General features: G+C 39.1%; 1 protein-coding gene across 1 annotated transcript in view; it reads left to right on the top strand.

Moving 5' to 3' along the window:
- TTPA (alpha tocopherol transfer protein) overlaps window positions 1-16,741 on the top strand; it is a 36,124-nt gene that overhangs the window by 12,556 nt on the left and 6,827 nt on the right. Inside the window, exons 2-5 of the mRNA XM_038126921.1 lie at window positions 7,000-7,187; window positions 7,235-7,644; window positions 15,036-15,189; window positions 16,391-16,584. Coding sequence (XP_037982849.1) covers window positions 7,000-7,187; window positions 7,235-7,644; window positions 15,036-15,189; window positions 16,391-16,584 — 946 coding nt within the window. The remainder of the gene's footprint in view (window positions 1-6,999; window positions 7,188-7,234; window positions 7,645-15,035; window positions 15,190-16,390; window positions 16,585-16,741) is intronic.

The raw sequence follows: 16,741 nt of genomic DNA, 5'->3' as shown, positions 1-16,741 counted from the left end.
TCCTTGAAGCTCTCGTCTAGGCCATTCTTAGGTTTCTCTAGAACTAGGCTGCAGGCATGCAATAATTTAGGCTTCTTATTTTGACTAGTATGGTTCCACTGTTTTCTTGTCCCCTGTCTAATTCTGTCTTTTTGTGTCTTTCTTATATATAGTTATATGCTGCCTGAGGCCAGAGACAAACTCATTCTGCATCTGCAGAGCCTATGAAAATACAGCAACATCAGCCGTAGTAGTAGTACCATCAATGTATATTATTCACCTTTTTGCATGCTTTCTTTTGGAATCACAGGTATCTTTTCAGGTTAACCACAGCATGGAACTACCTTTTAAGTCCTTCCATGCTCATGCCTTTTGCTGAATTTCACTGATACAATACCGGGTTCCTTTGCCCAGACAGCTAAAAGGACATCACAGGGAAGACTTATTTCATTGCCTAGGGACAGGTCTGTCCTCTGGCTACCTTCATGCACTAAAAGAAAGGAGAACATTGACAGAAGATAGAAATGGCTCATGCATGCTTCCTTCAATGGTGTTGAATTGAGATTGTGAATATGATAATTATCAGCAATATAGAAAGCATTCTTTTCTAGTTAAATTTACTGAAGAAAGTGAAGAAAATCAAGAATAAAAAATACCTAATTCATTTATTAACTCATCTGATTCAGTTAATACCCAGTAATTGCCCACCTGGATTGAAGTTTTTATCTCACTGAAGAACTCAAATATTGTTTCACTTGGCAGGCAAGGGTCAAAGTTAACAGGATTTCCCTCAAAGTAGCAAGAAATTATGATGCAATGTGGTTATTTATTAGCTTTGGTTTTACTGTCAGGGAGATGGGCAAATAATACCCTAATGCTTAGAATTTACATGGGTCAAACTATCTGCACTGCTTAAACTCTGCCCAACTTCTTTATAAGTTCCTAGAGATAAGCTTCTCAATAGACATAATTTTGAGAAGCTCTATATCCTCCTTTGATACTTTATGCAAGTTTAAGCACTTTTAAAAATCAAGCCGTTCATCTAGGTTTTGCAATAAAACTATTTAGAATCATTTCTTTGGAGAAGATATTCCTCATTTAAACTCCAAGCTTTCACAGAGAATTACCAATCTGCATGTAGAGAGATCTGCCAATTTGAATTGATTTTTTGTCTTGAAATGTCCAATGTTGACGACTTAGTCAGTGCAAGTACAGTATCTAAATATCCATCAGACATTTTAAATTCAAATACAAATATTTTGCCACAGAATGCTCTCATAGGTTTTGGGGTTTACAATACAAAATGAAAGCCAATTTTCTAATCTTGGAATGCAGTAAATGGATGGTTGTGCTCTGGACAGATTTATTTGCATTCATTATAAATAACTTGAAAATAACTTCAAAATAACTTCGAAAAACATACAGAAAAGCCCTTGTTCACAGTTTAAAGACATATAATTTTAGAGCTAATAAGTCTTTCTCTTTAAAATCAACTTCTCTGTGAAAAAAAATCCTGAGAGTAAAATATTGGTCCCACTGCTGAAATTTGCTTTCCATTTGACTGGGAGAAATCAATTTTGATAGTGAGGCATACCAGTCTTAGTTTTACAATGCCCAGCAGACAAAGGTATTGCATCTCTACTTCTTGTCACTCTGCTTACTTTCATCTGCAATCCTTGCTGCAAATAGTTATCAGCCAGAATTTGCTCACAGGTCCTGACAGTGTCAGTGCACCTTATCTACCACAACATATGGCTCTTTGCTGCACACCCAACACATAAAAGTAATGAAAACCAAAAGAAGGCCTGCTTTGATTGTGCCTTTGCAACATTTCTTTGACACACTGTATGTTTTAATTGGCTACAGAAAATAAGGGATCTCTTACCCAATATTTATTTTGTTTATTTTTATCACTGCAAAAAATTGTACCAGCATTGCTTCATCGTTGCTGACTGTTTGTCAGCAATCTAAAGCTTTGTTTCCCCAGTGACATTTTTACCAGGGTGTGAACATGGACACCTAATGTTGTGATTGTACATTTTTCAAGCTTTTCAGTCATCATCATTGCTTTTATATAAGCTTTATAAAATGGTAGACTCTTCAAAATCACTGCCAAAACTCCTATCGTCTACTATTTTAAATACAGAAAGTGGGGTTAAGACTAATCAATTGATACAGCAAATCCTATTAGAGTCATTTAGGTTAGACTTTAACTGTTACTTAGGTTCCTAATTCCCCCTTAATCTGAGTTAAGATGAGGTGCATAAATAAAGTTACCATGCTGCGTCTAGGAGCTTTGGAAAATCGCACCCTCCAAAATACAATCTACAGTTTTGTGTATGATTTAATTTATTCTCAAGAAAATAAATGGGATCACATTTCCTGGCCCTCTCTCTGTCCGTTAGTCAGACTCTGACCTTTCTCTCTCTCACATAACTTTTGAACCCAAGACCTAATGTTGACTACAGACAGAAAGGCAAGGCCTGAAGGTATTTAGTCCTTACAAAGTATAATGCTTGGAGAAAGGCGATCTGCAGCATGAGTTCCACTGCCCTCACCTCTCTCCTGTCCACACAGGGTCAGCCCGTGTGTTGGTCACAGCCAGCACAGCACCACTGTCCCTGTCAGGCAAGAGAGGATCAATCAGAGGATCTTACCTTGGTTTCAGGAGCAACCCACACAGAGAAGGCAGCAGGTCTCCACCATCTGCCAAGGATGCTGAAGGAACTTGAAACACTGGTCAACTGGAAACTAGGCCACATTGATTTCATCATCTGGAACCTGTCAATTGCTAACTTGCAGCAGCCAACAATGGACAGTCACTTCTCAACACAGCTTCTGGAAAAAAAATTCTTGAAAATCAAACATATCCTCTGAAATTATATCAACAGACTTTATTTAAAAGTAGTTGTTCTCTGGACCTCCACAACTTTGCTGTTTTGCAAAGGGCAAAAAGTTTTGGCATATCCCAGTGACAGCAGCCATACTGAAGAACTGACATTGGTGCTTACCCTGCAGAAAGTTTTCCAGTCTAGACTGGCTCTATGACATGCCACCAGCCGCAGACACATTATAATCCAATTTTAGTTCACACTGGGTAGTATTTCTAATCCCTCAGGTTTACCTCATCATGATCCCCGGTGATCACAAAGAGGATGGGTACCATTTCAGGAAGAACAGAAATATATCCACAGGCTAGAGTTCTAATGTGGCTTCTCACATTTGAGCTCTTTTGTAAATAAAATATTGATGCCCTGTAAAGGGCATAAAGCCTCTGAAGCTTTATGCCATCAAGGCAGTGGACAGTGCTTTTACATGCTAATAAAAGTACATTAGGAAATTCAGTGGAGATGATTGGCCTTCAGCTGGAAACAGAGAAGCTGGTGTTAAATGAAATTAAGTTGTCAATGATTCATCCTAAAGTTTTCTGTGTTAAGACAATACAAATTGCAGGCAGCATAGACCCGTTTTTAATTCAGTATGTGAAAGGAAAATTATGATAGCAGAGTAGGAGGAAGAGATGAGAGTTAGGTAACCTACACAAGTCTTTTCTCCCCTTATATAGAGTGTGATGCATATTCTCGCAGCCATGTGACAGGGCTGGGTCTACCGAGTCCTTATTGCTTTCAGAACATGCTCAGACTTCGAGGGGATGTCCATAAACCTGGCAGTGAATAAGCATCACTTCTGCATGCAGTCTGGGGCAGATGATTCAGACTTTTGCTACAGCAAGACAGCAGGATCAAAGACTTCATAGCTCAGTCAGTCCTTGAGTGACCCTGGCTTTCAATGTTTTTCATTGTCTCATCACCTACTGAGGATTGCAGTGTCTTACAGCGCAAAGTAGGTTTAGTTTAAGTAGGAGCTTGGGCTGTGCTTATATTACGTGTTTTTTAAAAATTGTTTTTACACCAAGATGGTTTTGGAAATAGTCTATTGTGGTGTAAAATGAAAGACAAGTTCTCTGCCATGCGCCCACCATCGAGTGTCTGCTGAGACATCTGAATTGCACTACAGAGTAAGACTTTCAAAGGCTGTTACTAAGTTGCTGAGTCACCAACCAACCTCGCTACACAGTATGTTACAAGCTTTGGGTCCAGTACAATAGAAAAAGGTTTGACATAGTTTGAAACAATGCTATCAGCACCAGTGAGTAGATAGACAACAGGAAGATGTGTCACGGAGAAATTGAGACAGAAAATCTGAAAGTATACACTGCAACCAGACCTGATACACTTTGGGGTTTCAGTGAAAAGCTGACATTTTCAACACTACTATGCTGAAGTATTCTTACAGAATGGATTCAGAGAAGGGTGACACTGCTTTTTGCTGATTTACACTCCTTTTTGCTGAACAAAATGGTCACCCTTCAGATACAGTCATGAGCTCTCAATTCAATTTTGCTTTGCTTGAAAGATTTAACAGTAATATTCCAGTTCCAAAGTACTTTACATGAACAGATTCCTATGACAAGCTTGAAGTGATATGACTGTCTGCTCTGGATTTCACTGGAAGTTTGCATTTGTACAGGAGTTTGCTTGTACAGGACTACTGGTTTGGAGGGATTTTGGATTTTTTTACCTGTACATAATAAATACCAGAGTGATAGGTAATATTTTTTTCATGTGCATGGAATGGCATGGAATGTCTCTCTAGTTAATAAATGTTATTAATTCATACCAAACACCTGTTCACCCTGGAATATGTCATAATCTTGAAGAATTAATACTTGTATTCTATTGGGAGTGTAGGGTTACTTCGCTTTAGCTGGTGTGCACTTCTTTGACTAGATAGGCAAGAGGAAAGAGCAATCTGTTTCACACCATAAATCAACTCTCCCAATATTTATCTTGATTTCCTGACTCACAAGTCTGCATTTAGGTGTTTTAAATATGTGAATTCTTAGTAGAAAAATCAAAGACCTGAAAATTAAACATTCCATGATGTTCCATGTTCTCTGCCCAAGTTTGAGCAAGTTAACTAGAACTTAATCTTAGAGATACTAACCTCCTGCAAACATCAGTGTCTGGAATTAAGTGTTCAGCATTTATGCAAATTAAACTCTTAATTTTGATCATAATGAAACTTGTATATTAATGTTAACTTAAGTGCATGTGCATGAAAGACAAGGTCTTTGCATTTATCCATATCATTCACAGAAAAAACATACAACTACTACTGCCAGGTTGAAACTCAAAAAAAAAAAAACCTTTTACAGGTTTTTATAGAATCTTGTAAAAGAAAGAAGCACAAGTGCATATGTATATTACAGTCAATCTAAGATAGTTGCCTCCTTACCTCTTGAGCATTTGTCACAGACCTGTTAAAGTATTATCTGGGTTTTACTCAGATGTAAATATTCTCTTGAAGGACTGCAAATTCCAGCTATCCATCAAAAGTCTGTTTGTCACAGGAATATGCCAAAAGGAAACATCAATGAGCTGCTGTCACATTTTCAAGTTTGTTTTTTTTTTTTTTTTTTTTAATAAGAGTACTCATCCTGGTCCAAGGACACAAACAAGGCAAAGTTTGCAAACAGGCATAATTTATTTAGACAGAGCTTTCAGACACTTGAGCTCTTTTCCAGATGTAATTAAACAAAACAAAAACTTTACTTACAAGCTTCATCTTGCAACAGGTCTTAATTGCTCTGGTGAAGGGTCAAGTATACAACATGCTGGTGCCTCTGAAGGAAGCCTTGACGATATCACATCTCCATTGTCAGAGAGAGGAGTTCTCATCAGTCTTACTAATGCAGCCTCATTTGCAGGATTTTTAACAAAACACTCAAATTTACTGATATTTTTGTAACTGACTCCTGAAGGAAATCACTGAAACTGCTTGTATAACTAATTTTTTTCACATATGAAGCCAAAATGACGATATGAATTTTGTAGAAAAGCTAGATAGAAGCTATGAGTTCCTCAGCTGATCAGTCTAATGAAAAAGATCTGTATTTACTTGGCCTTTTTGTTTTCACAGATGAAGCACTAAGTTGGGAGAATTCTGAGATGGCAAAAGAAGGTTCTCAAAAATTATGAAGTGGTCTTTAAAATCACAGTATGAACTTTCTGTGATTTAGCTTTGTTTGTCTCCTACCACCCATGGTTGGGTTACACATTTGCATGCAAATCTTTCCCATGGAAGCTCTGCCCAGAAACAAAAGGAGTGGTTTTTTTTTTTTAAAGCCTGTTGCTAGTGTCTCCTCCATATTCTGTTCTCTCTGTTTCTTGCTGTATTTCCAGCTTGCTTTTTCTTCTTGTTCCAGGGGAAGCCCACACTTCCTCACACCTCCTTGCCCATATATCCACATCTAAATAGTAGTGACTGCATACCCATTTCCCAGTTTTTATCCTTTCCTCCAATACTTTCTCCCTGCAAGCTTGTGTTCCCTATTCAGTCCCTTTTCAATCCCTTGAGTTTCTGCCTTTTTTTCTTTCTTTTTTTTTTTTTTTTTTGGAGGGGGGGTGGGCAAAAGAACCCCTCTTCCCACTCCTTACCTATCTGCTTTTAGCTAGGCAGATATTTTTTCACATTTGGAAAGCTGAGGGGGACACCTGTAGACATTTCAGTAGTGTATAAGAGTCCAAGACATGGTTAGATATTAACAAAATGCCGATCAAAAAGTAAGTATTAACTGTAGAATGCCAGAAAAGGGGAAAGTAATATGGAACAAAGTTTTGTAAACCTTTTACTAGGCCTAAGCATGCTTTATTAATCGTGTATTAAATGAAATAAGGCTTTTAGCATAAGTAGGCCAGAGAGATCTCAAAGGAAACCCAATACAAGAAAAAGGTTATACAAAAAATACAAAATAAAATAACAGCAATGAACTCTTTACCTTTCATAATCGAACTCACTGTTGGGCAGCCAAGTTGGACTAAAGTTGAATTCAATTTCACCACCCTTTCTCCTGGCAGAGTGAGTATATTTTCATTACTGCATATCCAGGTTACGGATGAGATGCTCCAAGGCAGTTTTGCCCCAGCAGGGATCCCCACTTTGCGCTTCATTTCCCAGCTGCAATGAAGTTGCAGCGTTTTGCGATTTAGTATCTAAAGATGGATTATTTTCGCCAAAAGGGGAGGCCACGACCCTTAGCGCGTTCCAGGGGTCCGGGATGACCCTCCTGCGGTGGGCACCGCGGGTTCCAGTGGCGGGGGTCTCCCTGCTCCGAGGGGCCGCCCCTCGCCTTCCAGAGGGAGCCGGTACGGCTCGCTTTTGGGGCTGGAAGCGAAAAACAGGAGGTGGGCTTAATCGCAAAATCCTAAAAACCAGTCAAGTCCGTACAAGTGGAAAAGCCAAGCCCAAGAGAGGCAGTGCAGGGGCCGCGGCACACCTGCCCGCTCCCTCGCCTGGGGCCCGGGAGGGCGCTCAGGGGTTAAGCCCCGCGGGGGCGGGGGCGGGGGCAGCCCGGCCGGGCCCCGCCGCCGCGGCTCCCCTCAATGGGACGGCTCCGGCGGCGGGGCTGAGCTCGGCCGTGCCGCGGGGATGGCGCAGCTCAATGACCTGCCCGACCACTCTCCGCGGGTGCGCGGCGCCGTGTCCGAGCTGCGGCGGCGGGCGGAGGCAGAGCCCGGCCAGCGCTGGCCGCAGCCCCTCTCCGATGCCTTCCTGGTGCGGTTCCTGCGCGCCCGAGACTTCCACCTGGACCTGGCCTGGAGGGTGAGGAGCGGCGGCGGCAGGTCCCGGTGCCCGGGGGGCGCAGCCCCGGCCCGGGACGGGGCAGCCGGGCTCGGGCTGCGGCTGCGGGGACGGGCTGCGGGGCGGGTCCGTGCCCTGCGCTGCCCGGGTCGGGCGAGGCCGAGCGGGGAGTTCCAGGGTGTAGCTAATTGCTTGTCACCCGTGTCTTCGGCGCGGCACCGAGTCCATGTGCGGGGTGGCGGCTGGTATCGGTGTGGTAACACAAAGACGGTACAGTCACTCGCCTATACAGTAAGTGCGGTAAGGTCACAGCTCCGATTAGGAAACAGTATCCTTCAAAGGACACCCTTGTCATGACTATCAGGCTCAGGTTACTAGCAGGCGTACTAGTTTCGCTACAGACTTATAATTACTCTAAAACTATGAGTAAAAACTTCCTTTTCCTTGGAGGTTAGCGTTTTACAGCACTCCTTACAGGCTTTGGTAAGCCGTGTTACTTTCCCATCTCTTTGTATGCCTTTTTGCCACCGAGCACACATATTTTTACTATCCAAAGGCACAGATTGTTATCAGTTTGTTATTTTTTTAAATGAAAGATTGTTAGCCGTTAAACCTTTGGAACAGAAAGTATTTCCAAATCCTCCCAGGGCAAAAGCATTGATTCACATGTGCCAACTGAAAGCTGTGTTTCCATGGAATTTTATGTTGTTTACACTGCATTGCCCAACAGAATTCACCTATTAGTTTCTTCACCTATTAGTTTCTGACTTCTCTGGACTGTAGATTTTCCAAGTTTACTCACCATAAGAGATGATTGTTTGCATAGGGATGTATTGCAGGATCAAGGTAGCTAAAAAAGGAAATTGAGAAATTGAATTAGGCCCTTAATCATAAATAGCTTTAAAAATTGTATTTTTGTTCTTTTCATTTGACTCATGACATTTGCATCATAGCTTTGAACCTTTCCTCCTCAACGGAAGAACCCACGAGTCAAGTCAGATTCCTTTGGGTTTTATGTATCTTACTTTTACTTGAAGTTAATGAGTTTGTTTATATCAAAGCTGTGCACTAACCATTGTAGGACCATGCTTTTTTATTTCTATCCAAACAAAAGCCATTTTATTTTCCTGTGTTCCTTGGCTCCAAAATGCTTAAAGAGCTTAACGAGGACATGTGGACTCCTGAATATCCGCTCCTAATTGCATTGTAATTGGTTGTTACTGGTAATCCTATAGACAGGACGGTGGCACTTCTGAATTTGGCCTGTCTGTTTTTGCACTTTGATGGGATTGTGAGGTGTGTTAGGTAGGTAAGACTAATCTTTGGGAGTGTGGAATCTAGACTAGGTTTAGAGATGGGAGTCTGTGAAGTAGCAGATTTCCTATGCTTCTCTTGAGAATCAGCCCTCGACACTGGGGACCTCCTTTGAAAAAGTTGTCATTTTAAAATCTCTTTAGATTTTCTGGGTCTCAACAGGTTGCTAAGTTTCTGAATTTCAAACCTTCCTTTGAATTAAAAGTTTTTGATGTTCCAAACCAACCTGTGCTTAATGTTTCTGTCTAGAATTTCAGTTCTCCAAGTGCTGTAGCCACTTGCACCTAATCTTCTACATACCAGCTGACATAATTTCCTAGAATACTTCTCTTACAGTAAGGGAAGAATAACAGAAGTACCTTTTTTTTTTTTTTTTTTCCCAACAGGAATGTGTTTTTTGCAATTGGTATATCAAGGCCAAAGAGAACTATTGTGCAAAAATCTCTCATGGTCCGAAGTTGTATATTCATCTAACCCAAGTGTGACTTCACGCAGAAGTTATGTTAGTACTTCATCCTAGACAGAGCCCTCCTGCCGTCAGTCCAGAGAGTGGCTCTTCCCTCTTGTCCTGATTTGATGTTGCCTCTTGGTATGGAGTTCAGGCCAATAAGACTTGCTTTGCCCACTGGGCTTCCATGTACTACTGCATAGTATTTGTAGAGCAGCTAAGGGATAATCAAAGTTTATAGCCTTGTCAAGGTATATAAGCAAAGGTTGTCCAGCATCTTAGTATGGGCTTATACTTAGCCTTAACTATGAATCAAGAGTCTGGCACCTGACCAAACCGTTTTATTGATGCATTTCTGGTTAATAATTGACACAGATTTATCTGATGTAAGTTAGCAACATTTGGAAATGCTTCAGAAAAGAATAATCAGGTACCTTGTCTCAAGACATGCCATTTCTAAATCCTTTATGGTGACTCATAACAGCAATTATTTCAATTTTTCCAATGACAATTCCAGACTTGTTTTTAATGATATATTGATATCTCTCATGCTAGAAGAAAATCCAGCACTGAAGCAGGTATCTGAAATTGAAGGACTTGAAGAGATAAAACTGTCTGAATTTCTTGAAGACACTAATCATTCACTTAAGCTCAGTAACAGACTATTCTCACAGAATCACAGAATATATTGAGTTGGAAGGGACCCACAGGGATCATTCAAGTTCAGCTCCTGGCCCTGCACAGACACCCTGTCAGAGAGTCACACTGTGTGCCTGGGAGCATTGTCCAAATGCTTCTTGAACTCTGTCAGGCTTGGTGCTGTGACCACTTCCCTGCGGAGCCTGTTCCAGACCCCAACCACCCTCTGGGTAAAGAACCTTTTTGTAGTAACCAGCCTAAACTCCCCCTGACACAGCTTCAGGCAATTCCCTCACGTTTTGTCACTGGTCACCACAGAGATCGGTGTCTGCCCCTTTTTGAATGTACCAGCTATGTGTGTATGTTTGACTTTGCTGTTATCATCAAAACACTTGGATTCACTGGTGATATGTGAAATCTGGAGAACTAGCATCTCCTTTTGGACATAAATGTTTCTTCTTGTTTTATTTTGCATTACGTTCTATAACTCTTGAATAGGACTGACTCTCAGTGACTTTGGAATGCTGTCTTTTTGTACCTGAAGCAGATTATACTCTGGGGAAGAAAAATGTTTGGCATTAAAACTCTATGCAAAGAGTTTTCATAACATACTATTGTAAGCATCACTTTGTGGCACTGAAAACTCTCTGAATATCTAGGATCTTTTTAGGAGTTCTGGTTGATACCAAGGTTTATAGCCAGACTTTGGTTTTGCATTTGAGTTATGGAGGAATGAGGATTTCCTAGTGCATTCTGCTGCAAGGAAGTCACTTAGGATGACTATACTGTCCAAGAAGTGTTTTCTGTAGTGTCAAACACACTGCTGAGTCTCAGACATTACCTCTGAGGATCTTCACATCATTCAAACATAAATGCTAAGTTGAAATCAGTTACTTGGCTGATTTTCTTCCATCAATACTGAGGAATTCCTTGAAAAGGATGGAAGAGCCCTTATTAGCTCTCTGAGCTGACTCTTGAGGAAACACAAATCAGTCAGCCAGGCTTCCCTTTTTGCTAAGCCAGCACGTGCCAGTCTTTTTCCAGCGACAAGGAGGTAATGCATGAGGAATTAGGAAAGTTCTGTGTCTCTATAAAATATTTTAAATTATTTGTCTGTGTATACTGTATGCTTAAATTCTGGGTACATTTGTACAAGCATATATAAAAAGAAGTATAAAATACATATGCACAAATGTTTCTATTCTGAAACTTGAGCTGTGGTTTCTCCTGCAAAGAATGCCAGTAGAAAACATTTTTTTCCCTAATAATTTTGTGTATTGGTACAACTTCTGACACAACAGAGGCCTAATTCTGCCTATCACCCACATTGATATAACTAAATCTTTATTAATCAAGAAAAATATAATTAATTTACATATACAGATGCATTAGTTTCTCTAACAAGCACAGTGTTTTCTAGTTCTTTTGCTCCTAAGTACCAAGTTCACTTTGGTTTGTAGGACCTGAATCTTGGTTTAATTGGTAACTTTGTAATCTCTAATGTTCAGAAATCTGGAACCATCCCCAACAGACATCAGGGAAAAAAACCTCTTAATTAATGCTGAACTACAGACACTGGAGTTTTTCATCCAGCTTTCCCCCCCTTTATCAAGTTATCTTGCATCTATTTTCAGATGCTGAGCAGATGCTAAGTAGGTTATTCTGTTTGTAAACACAGATAATTATACATTGAGATGTTTTTCTTGTGTCGTTAAGTGCGTGAGCCATTTTTTATTCTGGGTAATGAATGCATCTGTTTTCCTGAGATTAGGTTGTTTCATCTATATCCAAACTGATTGTTATATGCAACATTTATGTTTTACCCTGCTGAAAAAGAATCTTACTTGAAAAGAATTTTACATGAATTTCTGTGCTTAAACAGTGTAAAACTAGAAAACCTGTAAATCACTGCTAGTGTTTGAATTCCTTTATATGTTTAAGGATTACTCTTTTAAGTGGCCATGTGAGACTTGACTGTGTCCAGCTGTAAGAAAGGGGTTGCTTACAAAAATAAGAATTTACAGAATATCTACCAAAGCTAGCTGTAGATTCTGTGGAAGATTCTCTAATGCTGACCTTTACTTCAGACCTAAATAATTTTAGGTAATTAAATTACGTTTTCAAAATCTGAGAACTCTTCAGCATTTTCTAATTTTCTTGCCAAGGGAAGTATGTTTTAGGCTTAGCCAAGTTACATGTCTGAAAGGTGCACCACTTACTTGTGTCATGGAAAGTGTCAGAAGTATTCCAACCATATATTTACTCCTTAATGGGTGTGCAAGTAGGTTAACTATGCCTTCTGTAAGGATCTTGAGTGCATCACAAGCTGAAAACACCACTCTCTTTCTTCCAAAGTCCAAGAACTTAAATCCTTGTTTCCAACTTGGAAAATGCAAAAATGTAAATATCATGAAAATGAGAAACCATCTGTATTGACTAGACACAATTATTTAGGGTATTGAATTAATATGTAATTTTATTTGCATCTTAGTTTTGGCAGGGAGCTCTTCAAAGAGGTGTTTAAAATGTATATCTTCATGATGTTGTGGTACCATAGATTTTAGAAGAACAGTGACAAATTACAAAGCGACAGATGTTTGCATAGTTGTTTTCAGGGTGGTTTTTTATTTTGCTGCTATTTCAGAGTCTGTTTTGGAAAGACCAAGGAAGAAACATGTTGACATTGCTGTCTGGCACAAAGCAGTTGGGATTGCTCAAACAGTGCCCTTTGTAGACAGTCAAGTACTGACAGAGTGAGATCATCAGAGTACCTCAACAGACCTATCTTTGCAGTTGTAGTGAACTTCTGTTCCACAAATTAACTTACTTTCCCTACTTCCTCCCTCTTTTCTTCACCTTGTTTGTTTGTTAGTTTTAAAATTAACCTAGGCTAAAACTGATTGAATGCAGTCAAGAGACTAATAAAATTCTCCTAATGGTTAAATGTTTCTTTCTATGGTGATGGTTTAGGATGAGGCTTTTATCTGGTTTTTTTTTTTTTTCACTGCCAAATCAAGTGGGATTCTAGTATGGTATATAAATTTTTTAAATTTTTAAAAATCTAAATACATATTTATAAGCTCTATTTCCATAAAAATGTATAGCTAATTTCTAATCAGTGAACCATGTATTTTTATGTAAATTTTGCTGATAAACAATAATGTTTTATAAATAGTTTCCTCGTGGCAATTCATTTGAGAGACCTTCGAAATCATTCAACCTTAATTTGAGCAGAAAAGCATTAAGCTGAAAAAAAAGTATGTTTTGTGTAAAATGATACAAGAAGCTTAAAAATAGAGGGAAGGGTAGGAGAAAAGACTAATTATCCGACATGAGCATGCTGTGAGCTACAGGATGCTGAGTTCCAGGTCTCCCTCTAAGAGTCTGTAGGGATTAATTCGATTTTACTGAAGTTTCTTCTGATCATTCTTCTGATGAAAATACTAAAGAAAATTATACTTGCATAGATACAAGAAATTTATTTTTTTTTTACAGTTATATTCTATTAGTTGGACCTGACAGCTTTTTAACTTTAGCATTTCTGTTGCAAAATACAGAGTAATTGATGAAGGAAAAAAATAATTTCTGTTATGACAAATTGTAGGAAGTAAAAGACTTTTGGTTGATGCTTTCAGTGTAGTTAACACACTTAATTTGTGAAATTGTGCTGAGGATCAGGTTGGGTTTCCCTGTTTGATGAAATATAGAAACAATTTTAAAAGCTAGGCTGCCTACGCCACCTTTAAGATTTAAAGCTACATTTTGGTTTGCCGTGAAACAAGGTACGTAAAAATTCTGGTTCTCTTAGCTACTTTGAAGGTCTTGGGCTAGACCTCTAAGTCATAGCCATTGAGGAAATCAAAACAAAATATGAATTACTTGTAATAGCTATCTCTCTACTTTCCAAACTTAATGGTAACCTTAGCAGAGGTCATACAGCAGAGGCAAATTTTAGTTGATAAGCAGAGAGGAAGCATTTTAGAAGACAGTCTTGCATAGCTTCCTACTTATGCACAATGTCTTAAATAAATTTTAGTTGCAGAGCGTAGTTCATTTTACCCACAACCACTTAGTTAATATTAAAGGAGAAAAGTAATTAGACATGGAGGTTAGAACTACTGCATCACCAACTTAATTTTTCATGATCTGTCTCTAAGATGACCTTTCACAGTGCTGCCTGTAATTCCTCAACACAGATGTTACCTCACAAAGGAACACTTTTACTTGCCTCTTCCTTATCATTAGTCCATGGCCTTTCAACACACAGCTCCTCCTGTGCCTTAAAAATGCTGGTTATGGTGCTGTCTCCCAGCTTTGGGAACCAGGCTGACCAAGACCCTGGCAACAGACAGGATCTCTGTTTTAACCTGACAGGATCTCATTATTTCCACTCTGTGGGAGGGAAATTGTCAAATGTGTAATGGACTATGGACTCCCTACTGTGTTGTATTCTCTCATTCTCTCAGAAGAGACCTCAAAAATGTTTTTGGGTATGCTGATGAGCATACCTGTATCAAATAGTAAACTGGAATTGCTGAAAACTGTGTAAAAAACAGGGAGGATGGGAGAGAGTGAGTGAGTGAGTGAAGGAGAATGTTCCATAAAATTTTGTATGTCTAAATTTAAAAAAAAATCCCAAATGAGTCTGATGCAGTAGCAGAATGAAAAATGCTAAAGGTAACCTGAGCAGAAAAAAAGAGGTTAGATGCATTTTACATAGAAACTACAGGCTTATTGTACATTCAGTTTTCTTTCTGACACAAAATGACAACTGCTGTCCATTAATGATTTGACTGGGTTCATTCATCATGGCAATTTACTTACTTGCTTGATCCAGTATAGCAACCTTCTGTTCCTAGGAGTGATTTGATTAAAATATACAATTAAATTATTGCTAATTTAATGAATTATACCTGACTGTGACCACATTTGGAAAACATATTTTTAACTGTGCTCTTCCTATGATAGCTGATGCTCACCTGACATCCACATTGATTTTTTTTTTTACCAGTTATTGAAGAATTATCAGAAGTGGAGAATTGAATGCCCAGAAATAAGTGCAGATTTACAACCATCTTCTGTTCTTGGTCTCTTGCAAGCTGGCTATCATGGAGTCCTAAGGTCAAGAGACCCACATGGAAGCAAAGTTCTAATATACAGAATTGGTGAGTGACAAAATTGCTTGGAACAGTTTCACACCTGATTCCGACACTGAAATTTTTGGGCTTTGTTTGTTTGCTTTTTTGTTGTGTGGTTTGTTTATTTTTTAATTACCACCATTTCAGCAGCAAACCAAAAATATTTTATGGGTACAACTGCAGGGGTTGAGAAAACTAGGTCATATCAGAATATCTTAACTAGAAAGGTAATATATTTATGTTCCTTGCTAGAAATGCATTTACATTAATATAAAGGTGAATTTACTGACCTATAGCAATTAAGTCATTTTACTTATATTTTGGTATAGCTAAAGCTGTACAATCCCTAATGAAGAACCTGATTTTCTTTTTAGTGAAATTCTTGTTGCATCAAAAGAATCTTGAAGGTTAAAACTTGTAAGATTATGTGGGTTTTTTCTCGCTCTGTGTCCCACAAATCATTTGACTTTAAGTAAATTGTCGAAGTCGTGGGCTAAGGCTGTGGTACTGATGCAGATGCAGCGCAGAGTAGGGAGAACACAAATAAAGGTGTACAACATTCAGTTTAGGCTGGGATGAGCAGTTCACCAGGCTTTCATTGCTTACTTGTAGCCAAAGAGTCCTAGTGAACAACACTTAGAAAATGCTTGATGGACCTCCCAAAAATATTTTTAAAAAATACATAGTTAAATGAACACCATATCTCTTTATGCTTGTTTTGGACAGAGGCTTTATTTTTGCCAACTTTCAAAGAACTGTTTTACTGTCATCTGATCTAGTAGACAGGTGTGCCCTCTAAACCTTCATCTAGGGTTAATGCTCATCCCATGCAATTTTTTTGCTCAGGCCTCAGAAAAAAAATAAGTCAGATTCACTGACTTGTGCCAGAAAATTACTGTGCTGAAAAGCAATTATATTAGTTGATTGGACTGATGATCTGCAGCTTCTGCGAGCATGAGTGCTACTGAATCGTACCTTGTACTGAGTCTATGGCCACAGGTAGTACATGCTACATTACGTGGTATTATCTACTAAAGGAGCACCAAAGATGAATGAGAAAGCAGGCATACAAATTAACTTATGCTCTGGCAAACCAGTTTATTTCAGGAACTTTGTTCTTGCTGATTAATTCTTGTTCCTGAGAAGCACATCAGAAGCCTTAGAAAGAAAAAGTGCGGGTGTATGGGGTTTTCTCATGGTAATGCAAGGTAATCTATCTTCTCCTCAGGACAATGGGATCCCAGTTTATTTACAGCATATGATGTGTTTCGTGTAAGTCTCATCACATCTGAACTCATTGTAAAGGAGATCGAGACTCAGCGCAATGGAGTCAAGGCCATCTTTGACCTTCAAGGGTGGAGATTTGCTCATGCTTTTCAAATCAGTCCAGCAGTGGCCAAGAAAATTGCTGCTGTTCTCACAGTAAGTATGACATAATGCTTTATGCAGCTTCAGTGTTATGACTTCCAATTTTTCATCTCTTCCAAGCTATAGTAAATTTTTCTTCTGTAGGCATTCTCAGACTGTGCAACTTAGAAGAATAAAATCTTAAATCAATTACAAGTTGATTTTACCTAAA

The sequence above is a fragment of the Motacilla alba genome, chromosome 2 (assembly GCF_015832195.1).
Source record: "Motacilla alba alba isolate MOTALB_02 chromosome 2, Motacilla_alba_V1.0_pri, whole genome shotgun sequence".
Lineage (NCBI taxonomy): Eukaryota > Metazoa > Chordata > Aves > Passeriformes > Motacillidae > Motacilla > Motacilla alba.
This window is presented reverse-complemented; position numbering and strand designations above follow the sequence as displayed.